The sequence below is a fragment of the Cyrtonyx montezumae genome, unplaced genomic scaffold (assembly GCF_038088225.1).
Source record: "Cyrtonyx montezumae isolate F1298 unplaced genomic scaffold, pur_monq_1.0 scaffold_10, whole genome shotgun sequence".
Classification (NCBI taxonomy): Eukaryota; Metazoa; Chordata; class Aves; order Galliformes; family Odontophoridae; genus Cyrtonyx; species Cyrtonyx montezumae.
Genome location: NW_027071826.1, coordinates 27,389,013 through 27,405,296, shown reverse-complemented (window position 1 = coordinate 27,405,296; position 16,284 = coordinate 27,389,013). Strand labels below are relative to the sequence as shown.

The 16,284-nt window shown below is 38.1% G+C and overlaps 1 protein-coding gene across 4 annotated transcripts in view; it reads right to left on the bottom strand.

The window, feature by feature from the left end:
* CDIN1 (CDAN1 interacting nuclease 1) overlaps positions 1 to 13,910 on the bottom strand; it is a 107,678-nt gene extending 93,768 nt beyond the window's left edge. For all 4 annotated transcript variants that reach the window (XM_065754313.1, XM_065754286.1, XM_065754295.1 and 1 more), the window contains exon 1: positions 13,643 to 13,910. In XM_065754313.1, the coding sequence (XP_065610385.1) occupies positions 13,643 to 13,743 (101 nt within the window). In that variant the 5' untranslated portion in view covers positions 13,744 to 13,910. The remainder of the gene's footprint in view (positions 1 to 13,642) is intronic.
* Positions 13,911 to 16,284: the final 2,374 nt, after the last annotated feature.

Genomic DNA, 16,284 nt, shown 5'->3' with positions numbered 1-16,284 from the left:
AAACAAAGTCACTGCTGACTTAAACAGTCAATAAGTTCTCTGCATAGCATCACCTTCATTAAACACCAAAATTTGACTGGTCTCTACAAAATGAATCTGGAGTTTTCAGTAAATAAATAATGTGGAAAATGATGAAGAAGGCAAACTAGTTCAACATAAAACATTTGTTCTATGTTAAAATAAACTGAATATGACCTCAATATTTATAAAGTCATATAGCAATATGGCATGACTCACTGACACTTCTTAAAGTTCTGGGTTGTCAAAAATGTAATAAAAATACACATTGCAGTCTTAACATTAAAGCACATAAAGACTAGACATGGTAAAAAAAAAAAAGAAAAAAAAAGAGAGAGAGAGAAAATATCAATGAGAAGAGGGTAAGTAAGTTTCACTAGAATTCCGTGGGATCTGACAACATCCTTTGGGTAACTTTCAAAAAGAGTCCAAACAAAACATGCCAACTTTATCCACTCCTATTTGAATTCTTAATATGTTACAGTAAACCAGCGAATGCTACAGTGCCTTCTGATTTATTTTAATTTGTTCTCCACATTCAACTCTAAGGTCTTTGTTACCTAACTTCTAAGAATGGCAAATTAGCACAACCAGGATACCAGAGGATGACAAAAATTGAGAACTTGGAGGAAAAGAATATTCAGAATTGGACCGTTAACATTTTTCTATGTTAGTCAGTAACCAACAAGATATCTGATGTAGTCTTAGAAAAGAGTGCATGTTCTTATAAAAAAAGTGAGTCATCCTCTCCACTTTTAACTAAAGGGCACCTGAATGTTTCCCAGTCAAAAATAAGGATGTTGAAACCTGTATTATTGAAACCAAGAGATTGAGAGGCAAAAAGGAGACTAACCTATAGAACAATACTAATTTGGGATGGATCCTTTTGTATTCAAACTTCTCCTTTTAAGTAAGTTTCTTTGAATCATCTTTCACTTAGAAGTAATTTCTCCTTCCCCACAACAGTAAAGCTTTAAGGCCAAAAACAGAAAACAACAGAATTTAAGGTTTAGCAAAGCAGATATGCAAGTAGCATATTATTTCACTACCATAAAGTATTTTGTTAAGTATTTTCTATCATGTCCCATTAAACCAACCACAAACAATCCTTAAAGTTCTGGATGTTCATATATAATCTGTTACCTGTAACAGGAAAAAAAGGAAAAAAAAAGGCAGAAGGTCTCTCTAGCGCCCTAATCACCATATCAATGACACATGCCACAACAGAGAAGCACTAGTTTATTTGATTGATCATGGTAGATAAACTCCAAATAACAGAGAAATTAACAAATGCTTGACATTTGCTCAACATCCATTATTCTGACACTGCTTTCAGGATTTCAAAGCCTGTGAGTATGCTTAATCAACATTCATATTCCCTAGTGAGCTACAGGCACCATATTGTGCCCCGCCTTAGTACTGATGAAAACTGCATATTGGCCATTTCCAAAATGTTCTGGGACTCCACACAGGGCCCCTTCTCTCCCTTGTTCCTGTTCTGCAGTTTTCTTTTAAACACTTCCAAGACAAAAGCATCTGCCAGTTTTTCTCTCTGGGGATGTATGCAAAATGAACTTAACAGTTTTAAGGCAGAGAAACCCTCACATCTAAATTCATTCATAGGACAGAAAAGGGCCTAAGAGGCCTCTCTAGGGACAAAACCCTGCTGAAATTTCCCCCGACAACAGTGGGAGCTTTATAAAATCTAAGTCCAGACAATTTCCAATTCAAATGCCCAGCATAGCATGACCTTTGTCAGATCTATGAGCCCTAGATGCACCCACTATTTTTTTATTCTAACCAGCACAGACATTAGACAGGGCACTACTGCTAAGCAGGAGGTTGAATATTTGCATGCTCTTCCATTGTGAAAATGTAACAGTGACAGCACTGTGTCGAATTCTTTTCCCCCTAGAACTCTAACTCCATAGGAGAGGCATAGCTGACAGATGACTCTCCCAACATCTGTGTTATGTACACTGCACAGCTGAGGAACCTTGGATCACTGTCACAGCTTCTCGGAGATGACCTAGACCTTTCTTATATCTGTCCATGATCAAAAAAGTAAAATCAGAAATTGAAAACACCATTTTTTATAAATGAAAAGTAAATATGGCAAGATTAACATAATTTAGTCATTAAGCTGTTCACATATCAGCTCACCATATGTTGTATAAATGTCCTATACAAAATAATTTATCAGACCTGACACGTTGCACATCATATTGTATTATTTAATATGCCTACCAAAATTTCATGGATCAAGCTCCACTTCTGAAAGCATACAGAAAGCCCTAGAAAATATTTCTTCATCTTCTATGATTTATTTTGATTACCTTTTACAGCTACATGATAAAGTGGGACTTGCGAAATTACGAGGTTAAGGTTTACACAGCAATTGCTTCATAGACTAAAATATAACAGATGACTCCATGTCTATATACCATTTTACTTGCATTTAATATTCAGAAGTACATTAAACTAAGCATGTTGCTTTCCACTGCATATTTTAATGATTTTAACTGGCTATTTCAGTATACATCCACTAATGCAAGGTTCCATTGATATATTACCCTTGGTGAAGAGACTAAAATGCTAAGAATTACATGATATATTAAAGCAAATGACTGTCATGTAATTAATTCCCTCCCTCCCACCCCCCAAACATTCTACAAAAAAAATGTATTAATTTCTCAAAGTAGATGAAATATTTGAATAGTATTTTTAAATTATTGAGACTGGAAATGTTATAACAGCAAGCTGATATGACTAGATAAATGGACAAAATCTTCCTCCAGAAACCTCAAAGCCACAAAAACAATCACATATAAAAATGATAACCCATCACTAGTGGGGTCCACGTGTACACAGTAAATTAAAGTAAAAAACATAAGCAGAAAGCTGGTGGATAGTAGTTATTGAGTAACTAGTGAGATTTGTTTGAAAAAAATACACATAGAGAGAATAATAACAGACAGACATGACTTGAAAAAAAAAATGATCAGACTGAAACCATGCATTTATCCTGTAAACAACCATTTTCTTCTTCTCTCTCAGACCACTGATGTCAAAGGAACACAATATAAACGAGCTAAAAATGTAGGCTGACTTTTTGGTCAATAATTATACTCTCCTGTTTCTAATAATAGGATAAAGAAAAACATATTTCTGTGTCAGAAAACTCACTGCAATGAGGTCATTAAACACCGTATTTGGAACTGAACTTGCTTTGCCTTTTTGGAGTACCTGCCAACTGTTCAAAACAAAACTTCTTTTTTTAAATTCAGTGAGAAACAGAAATTTATGTCTTCTTTTGATCTTTTTATATTCTGTGCATCAAGAATAATGAGCTTGTCTAGGAAGACATGTTGCTTACCTGTACTGAAAACTGAAGGCCAGTTGGATTGAGAACATGCATTTATATTAGTGCTGGAAATGCCTAGTGTTCAACTGTTGTTTTGCCATTAGGAACCTATGCTCATTCTCTGGCTATTAGTTTTTGTACTCTGCACCAGTTCTAGCCTCAGAACATATGCAAGCATTCCACAGAAGAAATGCAAGAGGATTGGACACCATCAGTATCAACAGTAAATTGAAAGGAAGTTCTGTCATCTCCTAGCAGATAACAAATAGAAATGTGGTGTCATTATCATCATCTGAGTCTTCAGTAATGATGAGGAACTCCAAAAGACATTTCATGTTAATTCACATAAAAACCCCTTCAGTCATAGAAAGAATATTACCTCTGTATGGTCATAGGTTTTATGCTGTCTTCAAAACAGTTTCTGACAGGCTACAATACACAAACTACTACCTTTGGTATCACATAGGTCTCATTCAGAAAAAATTTGAGAATGTTCTACTTTCTGTGGAAGAAGAACGTGTGCTGTGTTAATATATTTTTCTTCAGTGTTGCAGAGCTATCTGGGAATCAGTAATACCAAACAATTATCAATACTTTCCAGGCCTAGATCCAGATTTGCTAATAGAGAAAATTCACCCAGAGTCCTTTTAAGCACCACATCCCAACCTGAAACCATTACACCAGTTTAAACGGAGAATAACACTTGCTTACAGATCCTACTCAGATGAAAAAGATAAAGCAGAGGATTGAAGTTCAAGAAATTTCCAGCATGAAGCAAGGAGACTGTCATTATCAATTGGGCTACTGGGTAGGTTAGGGCGTGTAACATGTATCCAATTCAAATCAGTACCGCATTCAAACTGTTATGGACACTAGAATTTAAGAAACGCATATTAAAAGAAATGATGAGACCAATACAAATGCTTCAGTTGCTGACTAAGTACTCTTTCCAACCTAAGGAGTTTACAAGCCAGAACGCTTTTCCTTCAAGAAGTGCAAATTCCTGTTTGGTTAATTTAAGCCTGCTGACAAGAAGTTCATTTACTCTGAATCCTTTGTTTGAAGTCCAGGGACAAGAACTCCATGAAATACAAGTCAAAAACTAACGATAAAACATGAAATCTTAGCATGGCAATGGGAGTTTGGAATCTACTTGTATGGTACCAATTAGTCAAACAAATGAACAAGGCTTTTAACCATCAGTGGATCTAAAGAAAACAAAGCAGTATTTTTCCAAACCTTTACTACTTTTCTAATGTCTAATGCGCGTGTTGTTTTTTTTTTTTTGTTTTTGTAACAATGCCCTATTAGATGTCTCTTAGAAGGCAGTTTTAATAGGATTAGTTACTGTAATCTATATTCTTACTGAAAACAATCTTTACCATTATTTCATTCAGTTTGAAATACAATACTACCTTCTGAGACATTTACACTGCAAAGATGTGATATTTTCACCAGGAACTTAAAGAAGTAAACAATTAAAAATGATTCTCAAAGCATATATGTTATTTTATTAAGTGATATGATAAGCTCAGGGGCATATATCAGAACCAAAATAGTTGTAGTCATTAATTTAAGTAATAAATCATAGATTCTGCCAACAATGACAGCATACAGACGCTAACAAGAAGATGTATTATTTAACATTGCCATGTGTTATAAAAATGTAAGTGTTTAGGACACATCTTAAATTTTTATAATAATATGCATTTAATACATTACTGTTTTGACACATACAAGAATCAAATTTATAGGTCTCATTCAGCATTTGCTTCCTCTTCTGTGAACACAGAATGGATTCTTGAGGGAAAAAAAGCTCAAGAAGTGAATGTATCAAATGGATGCTTTCAACAAAATCAAGTTGTTTGTCTTGCTGTCTTGAAGTATCATAAGCATTGAATCTCATTAAAAAATGAAAACCAACATATTTACCTTTATGTGAACAGATTTTTTTCCCCAAAAGTTCCCAGGAAATCCAAACTATTAAGTTTTTCTATATATAGGTAGCAAAGCATCTCATCACTTGGTAGAACGTTATAGAAACAATTCCTTACAATCCAGAATGTTGATATTGTGTAACTCTCAATGAGCCTGCTAAGTTATAAGAATAGCAGAAGTTTCATTCTCCAACACTTCTTACTATTTATTCCCTATATCAATTAAAATAATACAATGGAGTGCTACAGTGATTTTCACCAATTGCATCCTTTGCAAAAATGTCAAAACCAAAAATGCCAAGGTAGTTAGCAAAATTACTGAAAACATCATCTATTCCATTTCTCCCATTCATGCCCACCCTCTTCTCAGGACTCTGAAAGCCTGACAGAATGATGATCTGATCCAAGTCCTGACACATGAAAGCTTAGGAAATGCAATTATGCCTTTTGGCAAGCCCAGACACACTAAACAGAATCACTGTGTACACACCTTTTTCAGCACTGCATCCTACTGCTAGTACAGCATGCTTCATAAGGTCCCTCTGCTGGAGGGTCAACTGTTTCTAAGAAGATGAGCGCTTTTCCCAACATTTTTCTTTTCCTCTAAGGAAATGGATACAAACATTCTTGTTTCCATTCTGTTTCATGTTCATTTTCAATCAACTTCTCCAGGTATCAGCACACTTCCTTGGAAGTGCTTCAGCCAGTGCTTTAAAACACTTGAGGAAGCAGTGATCAGAGTATGGAAACTAAATTTTCTTCATTAAGTCTACTGAAGCAGATATTAAAAATGCATTTAATATACTGGGGATGGCTGGTGGGCATCACTGACTGTGACAGGCCAGTTACTGATGAGCTGCTGTCAGACAGCCTTCTCAGCAGGGATCTGTGTCTAAGGCTGCTGAAGGACAGCAATATCTTCCCTTGTGTGTAAGCTCTATTCATCTCCCAAGTATTTACTAAATCACAGACCTGTGCACACAAACCCAGCGTTTCAGCGCATGCTAACAAATGATGGATGGCCTAGTCAATTCGTTATGTCCTGAAAGCGTGATTTCCTGCCATTCCAATCATCAAACCTCCAGAGCCTTCAGAGCTGATCAGTCCTGGAGAATATATTTTGCAGGCTCTATTAAAGGAGTAGAGGTTCTTTCCATTAGTCTCAAACTTTTTTTTTTCCTGCCTGATTTAAAGAGATTTAAAGAGAACACCCTCCTTGCTCCAGCACCACCACTACCGCTCTTATCTGTGTAAAGCATTCAGGGCATGTATCACTAGTGTGTTAGTAAAAAAAGCACTCCTGGAACACCAGCCAGTTAAAAACACAGATTTTGTCTGTGATTACTATAAAACACTACGATCTTTTATTTAAATAATCTATATGTCTTTATCATGTAACCTTGACAACCCCCAAAACATTTTGTAACTCAGCTTCTATAATCAAATACCTTTTACAGCAAGGGAGTGCTCAAAAGGACTTGTTTTCTTTGTATTTGCCTAGTGAAACAGATCAGAGCTCTCTTAATTGTGTTCCTTTTAAAAGGATAAGCCACTTAGGAATAAACTTCCGATGTTCCAAAGACAGGTTAGCTGTCAAAGAAATAAAGCTTCCAGAGTTCTCCCTTTTCACAGCAAGGCACTATACTTGACAGTCCTTCTTTTACATGCTAGAGGAGAAATTTTATTTAGCTTACCTATTCAATGATCTATAGGAACAGGATATACATAACTCACATTGTCTATTCTGAAGCACTGAGTTTCAAATGAATCAGCCCACACCTGCGGAAGAGGTAAGGTACTTACAGTACTGCACATTTTTCTAAGGTGGTGTAACAGACAGAAGAAAACTTTACGACAGTAAATATTTGGTTGCTCTAAAATGCAGAGACCTCAATTTTCCCTGCTTGCTAGGTGTGATCCAGTCACATCCAGCACAAACCAATACACATTGCCCTACCATTCACCTCAACCTTGACCTGGAGATTAAACTCACTTTTATTGCACACAAAGGTCATCTGTGTTAGGTCAAAATTCAAAGTCCCTTGTCAGCTAAGGTTGATATATTCCAACCTTTCCTACTCTAATGCATCAAATTTTTCATGGTGAGGTCATATTCAGCAGACAGTGCATTCAGCGATTTATTGTGCTATTGTAATATAGCCCAGAATATGATTGTCCAAAAACCAACACATGAATAAAATATTTTTCCTTCTGATGTACAAAATCTCCTCTGCTCAAAAACTCTATCCTAGACTTGTCTGCAGACTTCAGAAGAACGACACAGTGAGGAACGGTTTGTTAAATAGAATAAAAAATTATCATTTTTATAATCACTGTCCATAGTACAAGCAACATGAGTATAAGGATACCCTACAATCCAGAAGTCAATTAAAATGCACATATGGTCAGTGTTAAAACTTCCACTTCATCCTTACTTAACAGCCAACATAATCTGGCCCTTAAATCTGTAGACATCTGTTGGTCTATCTGATGACATCCAGCTCACTTTAGAATGAAATACTTAGAAGAGTGTTACAGGAATGTACATTCCTACTCTACTAGTGATTATCACTACCATATAATTTGCAAAGTGGCAAAAAACACAACCAAATTAAACTCTGTGAAGTGACACAGTAACATACATTATGGCCAAGACAAGCCCTGCAGCTTTGACATAAGAAAGGATTTTTTTTCTCCCTCTTTTTGTCCTTGCCTCTTCTTACTTTTCCTTATAATTTTCCTTCCAGGTTTTTTCTCTTCACTTTTATTTTCTCTCTTCTCTCTTTCATTTCCTCCCCACCCTTTCCTATTTTTTCATTTTCTTTTTTTTTTTTTGTTCTTCTCTTTTCCTGTTTCTTCTTTTTCATTTTTCTCATTTCTCCTTGTCTGTTCTAACTCTCTTGCATGCCATACTAAACAAAACACCTAGCACAAGGCTATAGTGTACTCAGAGTGCATTTTTTACTACAGAGAACTCATTTCCATGTCTGCTTTAATAGATCCCCTCCAATTCTTGTATTCCACCATTGAGTCTTCAAAGGACATATGACTGACTTTTAAGTTGTTTGCATAAATCCCTCAAGACCAAAAAAAAAAAAAAAAAAAAGGCTTTCACTTTAGTCAGCCAATGTGAACCTCACAAGTGTACTAAGGCCTATTTTGTATGTATTTTCTTTTTTAAAGGAATCAGACACCCACATGGTAATCCTTCCCATAAGCAAAATAACACTAGTACTAAAGAATTCAGAAAGTACAAACTTAGTTTGGCTGCACATTTCAAGCAAAATTTCAAGAGTAACCTTTAAGATAACTTCGCCTTTTACGAGAATGGACATCTTAGGCGGGTAAGCTTGAGGGAAATTATACTAGTATCATTGTGTATCAAATTGTAACAGAAAAATACACTGTATTTCCTTAAAATAAATTTAATGTTGACACATTCTTTCTCACATTATATACTTTCTGGTTAATAACAAGCAAACAACTGCCAAGAAAATCCTTCCCATCTCCTTCCAAAGAAAGAGGTCTAGAAGTTACACATGCCGATGTAAGAATTTTCCTTCTTAATGCCGTCTATAGCGATCAGAGAAATCAAAACCTGATCAAAACTGTTTCCCATTCTCAATGCTTTTACTGCTATCAATAGCTATATTTTAAATGTGTATCTTACTTTTAATTTAAAGAATAATGGAAGAGACAAAGTTCTTCTGAGTTAAATGCTGATTTCTGTTACATAGTCCTTTTTGTTGCAGAGGAGAATTAGCTTCCTTCCTATTTACAGCCAAAGCAAAACCAGACAGATTTCCATGTGACATATCAAATCCAACAAACCTCTGAGGCTTCAGCAGTGAAAATAGAAACCTACTCTGCTCTCTGGTTCATCTTAGCAAAATTGTAATATCTTGTTAGTAGACACCTGTAGTAACTGTGCTGTGGATACAGATCAAGATTTGATATCAAGGCTACAAATTCAAAGAACTTATGTCTAAAACCATTTACATCAATTCATATTATATTATTAATTCATATTTTGTTCTAAGAATATTTTCATTATGCTAAATTTTATTTAAAATTCTGAAAATCTGTATATTTTTAATTTGCTTTTCAAATTGTAAGCCAAAATCACTTTCCCATCTCTTATTATCAGTCTGCTTGCATTTGAGATTAAATTCATTGGAACATAGCAAACGTTAAATTATGTTAGATTTTGTTACATATTATAATAGACAAACAGTAGTGTAAAACTTCTTTACTCTGATGTTTAACATAGAGGAAAAAATGAATATGAAACCTAATAAATTCATAGCTGCTCTAGCTGTATGGTCCAGATCATGCAAACAAATAAATTAGTGCAAAACATTTGCCATTTCAAAATAGACAGTGTGTAAAGTTTAGAAGTGATCAGTTAGTCTTTCCAGGTCCCTGCATCTCCCACTAAAGACTACTTCCTCCTCTTTCATAAGCTGGTCTTCTGAAATCAGTGAGGTGGTTTATGTAGGCAGAGCATTGTTAAGCAGTGAGAATATAGAAAAGCAGACAGAGCTTAAACTACACTTTCATTTTAAGAAATAAAAGTTTCTATCCCTTGTGGACACAAAGGCGTCTATCCAAATAAGAACTGTTAAACGCTTGGAGTCTGAAGACAGTTCATTTGCTTATATATATACTTTATCAACTATTCAGAAGAGGAGATGTAGCCAAGAAACAGCAGAATTCTGTCAGTTTTACTGTGGTGAAAGCCTTTCCAGGTAGAAGAGAGTGTAACTGATTTCTCACACACCAGCAGGTTGGGAACCCATAGGTAAAAAATCTCTATCTACTATAGCTGAGCTTGAGTCCTGAGCACAGAACTCCAAAAGCCACCCAGATGGCCAGCTGCCCCTAATCTCAAGCTCACTGCCAGTACTCCCTCCTGGAATAGCAGATTCAAGGAACATCAGAGCAGAGGACTGAGAATTTACCTTCCACCTTGACTCAACCTCCAGGCTCCATTGGTAGCAGGCCCCAGAATCCAGAAATAAAAAAGGAAAAACAAAAACAACAACAAAACACAAACAAAGAAACAAAAAAACCCACACACACAAAAAAGAAAAAAAAGAAAAAAGAGGCAGATGAAAGAGAACAGAATTTTTTTTTTCTGTACGACAACCATAATGGACTTTCCAGTACTGCTTGATAATATAAGCAGCAGCATATAGGAGGAAATGTTATCTTATAAATAGTTCCTTATAAATAAAACTAGCTGGAAGAGGAAAAACACACTTATCCACCACCAACTCTAAATGACAAAAAGAGGCAGCAAGAACACTGGAGAAAGAAGAAGAAAAATATTAATTCTTACTTAGCAGTCTTAGATGATTAGAAGTTTGGCTGGTAGAAATAGCACTGATGCCATGTGTTCCAAACTCTTTAAGGGCCTTTGAGTATGAACCATTGATGAGAAAAGGAGGTAAAATTCAGCAAATAATAAAATATTTTCCTATTTACATCGTAAGACATCATCATGTAGACACTCTTCAACAACAAATCTCGTTGGGGCACTTCCCAGGCCTAGTATGAAGTTACATGCAATATCAAACATCCATACTTAAAAAATGGCCAAATCCACTGTGAGCCTGTGTATCAATTTCTTCCTCTGCTCACTGGAAAGTTTCTCTTACCTTTCTGCCGTCAGAAAAGCTCATCCTTATCACTGAGAAGGATGGTTTTAAGAAGAGGCACAAACAAAACACAACTTCTTTACAGACAGATGCACAGACCAAAAAGTGAAAAGAAAGTGAGTGAAGATCACAGAGCAGCTGCTATAAATTCTAATACTTTGAAATCCCAGCATTGTGAAACTTTTAATATATACAGTTTGCACTCAAAAGTGCTCAAAAAAGAATGCTTTTACAGGAATAAAAGCAGAAGTACTGGAAAGGAATTCAGGCTAGAGGCAGTAAGTTTGTTTAACAACTTATAATTAAGTAAGAAAGAGAATACAGACTGCACTAATTGTGGTATGGAAGAATACTGTACTCCAAGCTGAACTGAAATACGTTTCACAATGGTTCAATTTAAGAACTCAAAATTAAGGCTTTGGGGATCATTGAAAGATGTAAGTTTACTGAGTCAATTTGCACTGTCAGAAAGTTCCTGGAATCCCCAAATCACAGTGCAGTGTAAGATACTCAGAGACTTAAACAAAATGGAACCAAATGAGGAAAAAGTTTGTGTGAGATAAAACAAGACACTACCATAAGTCAGCAAACCTTACACCCTTTGAAATCCTGGCAGGAGGCAGAGGAAGATTCTATCAAGGAAACTGTAAAATTCCATTAGAATTGGTTATCAAAAAGAAAAGCAAAATATTGTATGACATAAAGATTTGAGTCAGAGCCAGTTATTTGCCAATCATGTTCTATTGCTAAGAACTTCCCAAGAAGTTTTTGAAGAAGCTATGCATTCTGCTGTATTCAGAAATACAGGTTTCTATTTTTATTTTTATTTTTTATTTTTCCTCCTGGAAACAATGACACTCAAGAACAGAACATCAGCTTGGGTACGAATCAAGCACTCAGGAGCTGGACAATATTTCTGGACATGTTTAAATCATCTTTGAAAAAAAAAAAGTTTAAAGGTCTGACCTAAATCATATCACCATAAGCAGGTAATGCTACAGTGATTCTTACGCAGATTTAATTACAACTTAAAAAACAAACACAGAAATAAATGAGATTGTAACCTTCTCAGATCATTTTCTGCAATCTCCTATATGTCCCACAACTTGCCCTACAACAGGTAATACAATTTAGACATTAGGTCTCACGGAGAAAAATACCATCACAGAAGAATATGAACTCATGGGTGAAGGGAAAGCAAAATAATAAAATACACAAGTTACAAAGGAAAACACAAATTATCACCAAGTAGTTAACCACATGAGAAACAAAGCAGGAAATCACTCTTCAGAAACACAACACACAGCATGCAGAATTAGCAGTCCAGTGTTCTATATGTCAAGAAGCTCAAAGTAAGTGCATCCAATACGTGCTGAGATTCATCGTGCTTAGCAGTCAAAATTCCATTTTGATAATCCTCATACCATGCCCAAATCCTGCTGTTAAAAATGAAGATGTTTAACATAAACACGAATGTTAAAGTTGAAAGACAACTGCTAAGCACAGACACGCTGCTGCAGTTAAGTATTTCCCAAGCTGAAGCAGTACTATGCAAGCTGAGCTGGGCTCCCAGCACTGCAACTCCATGTGCTCACTGAACCAACTACTTAGCTTTATCATCAATTCTTCTCTACAACAGGGTCATTGCCTCAGCTTGATTTTTAACTACATTACTTTCCTGAAAAAGGAAAAGATTTCATCAGACACTTTAAAAGCCTAAGCTGGTGCTGGCTCCTCAACCACCTACTGCACGATGCACACAGCTCCAGACAGCATCCATAGTCACATTTGTGGTAAGACTAGCAAGGCTAATTCAGGAAGCACGTGAATGCTTTTTTATTTTTTATTTTTAATTATGTCCATCTCTCACCAGGGTAAGAAGAGAACCTAAGAAACTTCAGTCTTCTGTATTATCACTTGTGTTTTAAAGATAATACCAATTCTTTCACGATGGAATTCAGCCTGGATTCCTAATTCTATTCAATTTGGCACTAATAACCCTACCCGAAAAGCTGGAGAAAAAGAAAAATCCTTGCAATGTGTCCTTTGATTGATAGTAAGCAAATTCTATAAATGACAATCAGTACATGAAGCACATCTTGTCATGTACAACTTCCATAGTAGCCTATGGTTGTTTGTGTGCATCTTTGACAATCCTGAAGGCTGTCAAGTGAGGAAGCAGATGGATGTTCACATATAAGCAGCCGAAGGCACAGCACGGTGTGAGGAGGCGTGGGTCTGACCAAGCAGCATCCCAGGCCGGATTCCACCCCTGGTCTCACCCACAGAGGCAAGGCCCTGAGCAGCAGGTCGTCATGTATCAGGATGCACGTGGTGCTTCGGGGCCCTGAGAGCTTTCACGTGAAGGGGGCAGAACTGGAAGGCGCACACTTTATTTTATGTCAATCTCCTCGGGTCACAGAGAGCAGGAAGTATCCTGCTCCGAAAGCAGCAGTTCAGCAGGCTGCACCTTGTCTTCGAATGACGTGTGTGTGTTTGTGTCCGGGTGGTTTAGCACTGTGCAGGGCTTGGAACTGGAGACAGCGGCAGGAGGCGGCGGCTGGAAGTGGCGACGCGGCCCTGAGCCCGCACTCAACGTGCCGCAGGCCGCCGCCGGGCACAGCCGCCCGCCCAGCGCCGCGCCGGGGACGGGAAGCACTTACCTAGGGAATTTCTCCTTCAGCTTCCTCAGGCTCTGCCGGGTGGGCTGCACGTGCCCCAGGAACTGGGCTATTTCATCGTACTGGGCTTTGGTGAGCTTCATGCCGAACGGCCGAGCTGCGCCGCTCCGGCCCCGAGCAGCGAGGTTGGGGGGGGGGGAAAGGCGGCAGGCAAGGCACCCCGGATCGGGGGATCGGAGCCCCGGGGCGCCCTTTGCTCGCAGCCCCTTTGCTCGCAGCCCGCTGATCGCACGGCGCGGGCAGCTGCCGCCCCGCTTCCCGCAGCTCCGCCCCGCGCGGCCTGGCCGGGCGGTGGGAGGAGACGAGCTGAAAAGCAGAGCGGGGCCGGGCCCCTTTCTCGCTTGAGTCGGCTCTGCGCAGCCGCCGCTCTTGTGGTTGGTGGCTGCTGGCAGTGGCGGCAGTTTCGACTTGCTTTCCCAGCCCGCTCGAGTGGAGGAGGACGGCAGCCTAGTAGCCGAGGGGGTGCCCGCTGGCTTTCACGTCTGGGAGGGCTGGGAGAGCGCTGGCAGAAGGCTTTGCGTTGCCCTCTGCTGTGGCAGCTCAGGCTCATGAGGGTGGAAGTCAAAGCAGGGGGAAGCTGGTCCCCATGCCATTGCAGTTATGAGGTATGGCTTTCAGGGCCCTGAAATGATTGTTTCTCCTGCTATTACTTTAGGGGAAAAAAAGAAAAATTCGATGCAGAAAGTGGCGCAGCAGTGGAGCCTAGCTGGGATTTGCAGCTCTCCATGTGCATGCAGGAATTAAAGTTTTCTGTTAAATTTTAGAAGAAAACCATCTCCGGGATGAACAAGCCTGACTACATTAGTCAGTCCCTGTAGGAGAGGTGCTCCAGGCCTCTTGTTCCTGCAGGACCGGCTCCATGTCTTTCTTGGGCTGAAGAACCTGGAGCTGAATGCAATACTGATGAGGCTTTACAAGGGCAGAGTAGAGGGAGACAACCATCTCCCTCACCCTGCTGGTCACCCCTCTTTTGATGCAGCCCAGGACGGAGTTGGGCTTCTGATCATTAGAATGACTTATTTTTTTCTGAAATTTTTGTTTAAAGTAGTGGTTTTTCTTTACCGTTGCTATAGGTCCTTTAGAAACAAATAAATAGTGTTCCTTAAAGTTTTACTGTCTTTGTTGTGGGGCCATTTCTAATGAAGTTGCTTTTTAAAGCAGCAGGGTTACCAGTTATATCTTTTAGGTTTATTTCCCTTGTTCAATATTACATGGTTTTGATTATTACTTTTTTTTTTATTCAAATGATGCACAATCTGCAATGCAGTCATGGAATAATGTAGGCAAACTGTAGTATGAAAGAAGCAGTCTATAGACAAATGTGTGTACTGGGTATGTTTATCTGACATATCAAACACATAGCTTATATATATATAAGTTTTGTAGATTTCAAAATTACTTTAAAAATAAACAACCTTCTAGCATGAAGGTTCACTAAAACAGGTGAGCTAATGGTAAGCTGTAGTAAGGAGGTAGCTCTCAGATATGTAAGCTGCCACTTTTGTCTCAAGGAAGCATTTACAGTGAAATGTGAAACCTAGATGGGAAGTGTAGTATGAAAAATGTAACTTTGTGCTAAATTAGATAAGTTATTCCAGTTGGAAAGGACCTCGAGTTCAGTGCCCTTGCCAAAGCAAATTCCCTAGAGTAGGTTGCACCTGAAAGTATCCTGGCAAGTTTTGAATTCATCTCCAGAGAAGGAGAATCCACAACCTCTCTGGGCAGCCTGTTTCAGCACTTTGTCACTCTCGCAGCAGAGAAATTTTTTCTCATGTTGTGCCCATTGCTCCTTGTGTTGCTGGATGCTAGCATGAAAAGTCTTGACTCCCACCCTTCAAATTTTTATTAGGGTTGGTTAGATCCCTTCTCAGAATTCTTCATGCTCAATGGTCCTGGGGAGGCTCAGGCTGTCTCAGCTGTAAATTGTTGGATTCTGGGCTATGTGCTTGCTTTGTTCCTCCCTTGATGCCTGTCCTTAGTGAGTGTTCTTCCTGATTTTTTGCCTTGGGGATAGGTTCTAGTCCATCTATTATAAAAACTAAGCTTTCATCCAAGAAGGACACAGGACTGAAGGAAAAAAAAGCATTGGGAAAATCAAATAATTGGAAATGAAAAATGGGGGAGAAAATGGAAAAGAGCATGTGAACCAAAAAGGGGGTGGGAGGGGAGAAATCAGGGTGCTTATGATACACTTGGCAGAGAACTTTCAGTAGTAATTATCATTGCTTGGTGGTAGTCTTAACCACAGTTGGTGTCAAATAGTAAGTAATGGCACCTTGGTCTGTTTTATTTGTTTGTCTTGCTGATTTTTATTAATTTAATTTTATTGTTTTGTACTAGTTGATAGTTGTTGTAACTGTTAACAGGTGTACTCCATTACTTTGGAAAGATGATTGAATAGTGTGATTTACAGCCAAGTTCAGAGAGAAAATATCTCCACAGAGCTTAAAACCACTATGTTTTGAGAATACTTAATGATACTTAATGGTAGTATGATATTATGGGGAATCAATTCATGCACAAAGTGCAAGTTTTGATTAGATTTTTATGACCATCCAGCTGTCTTTTTATTTGACCACCCTGCTTCTTCATAGGTACGATCTCTACTCTGTATTGCTTTCTGT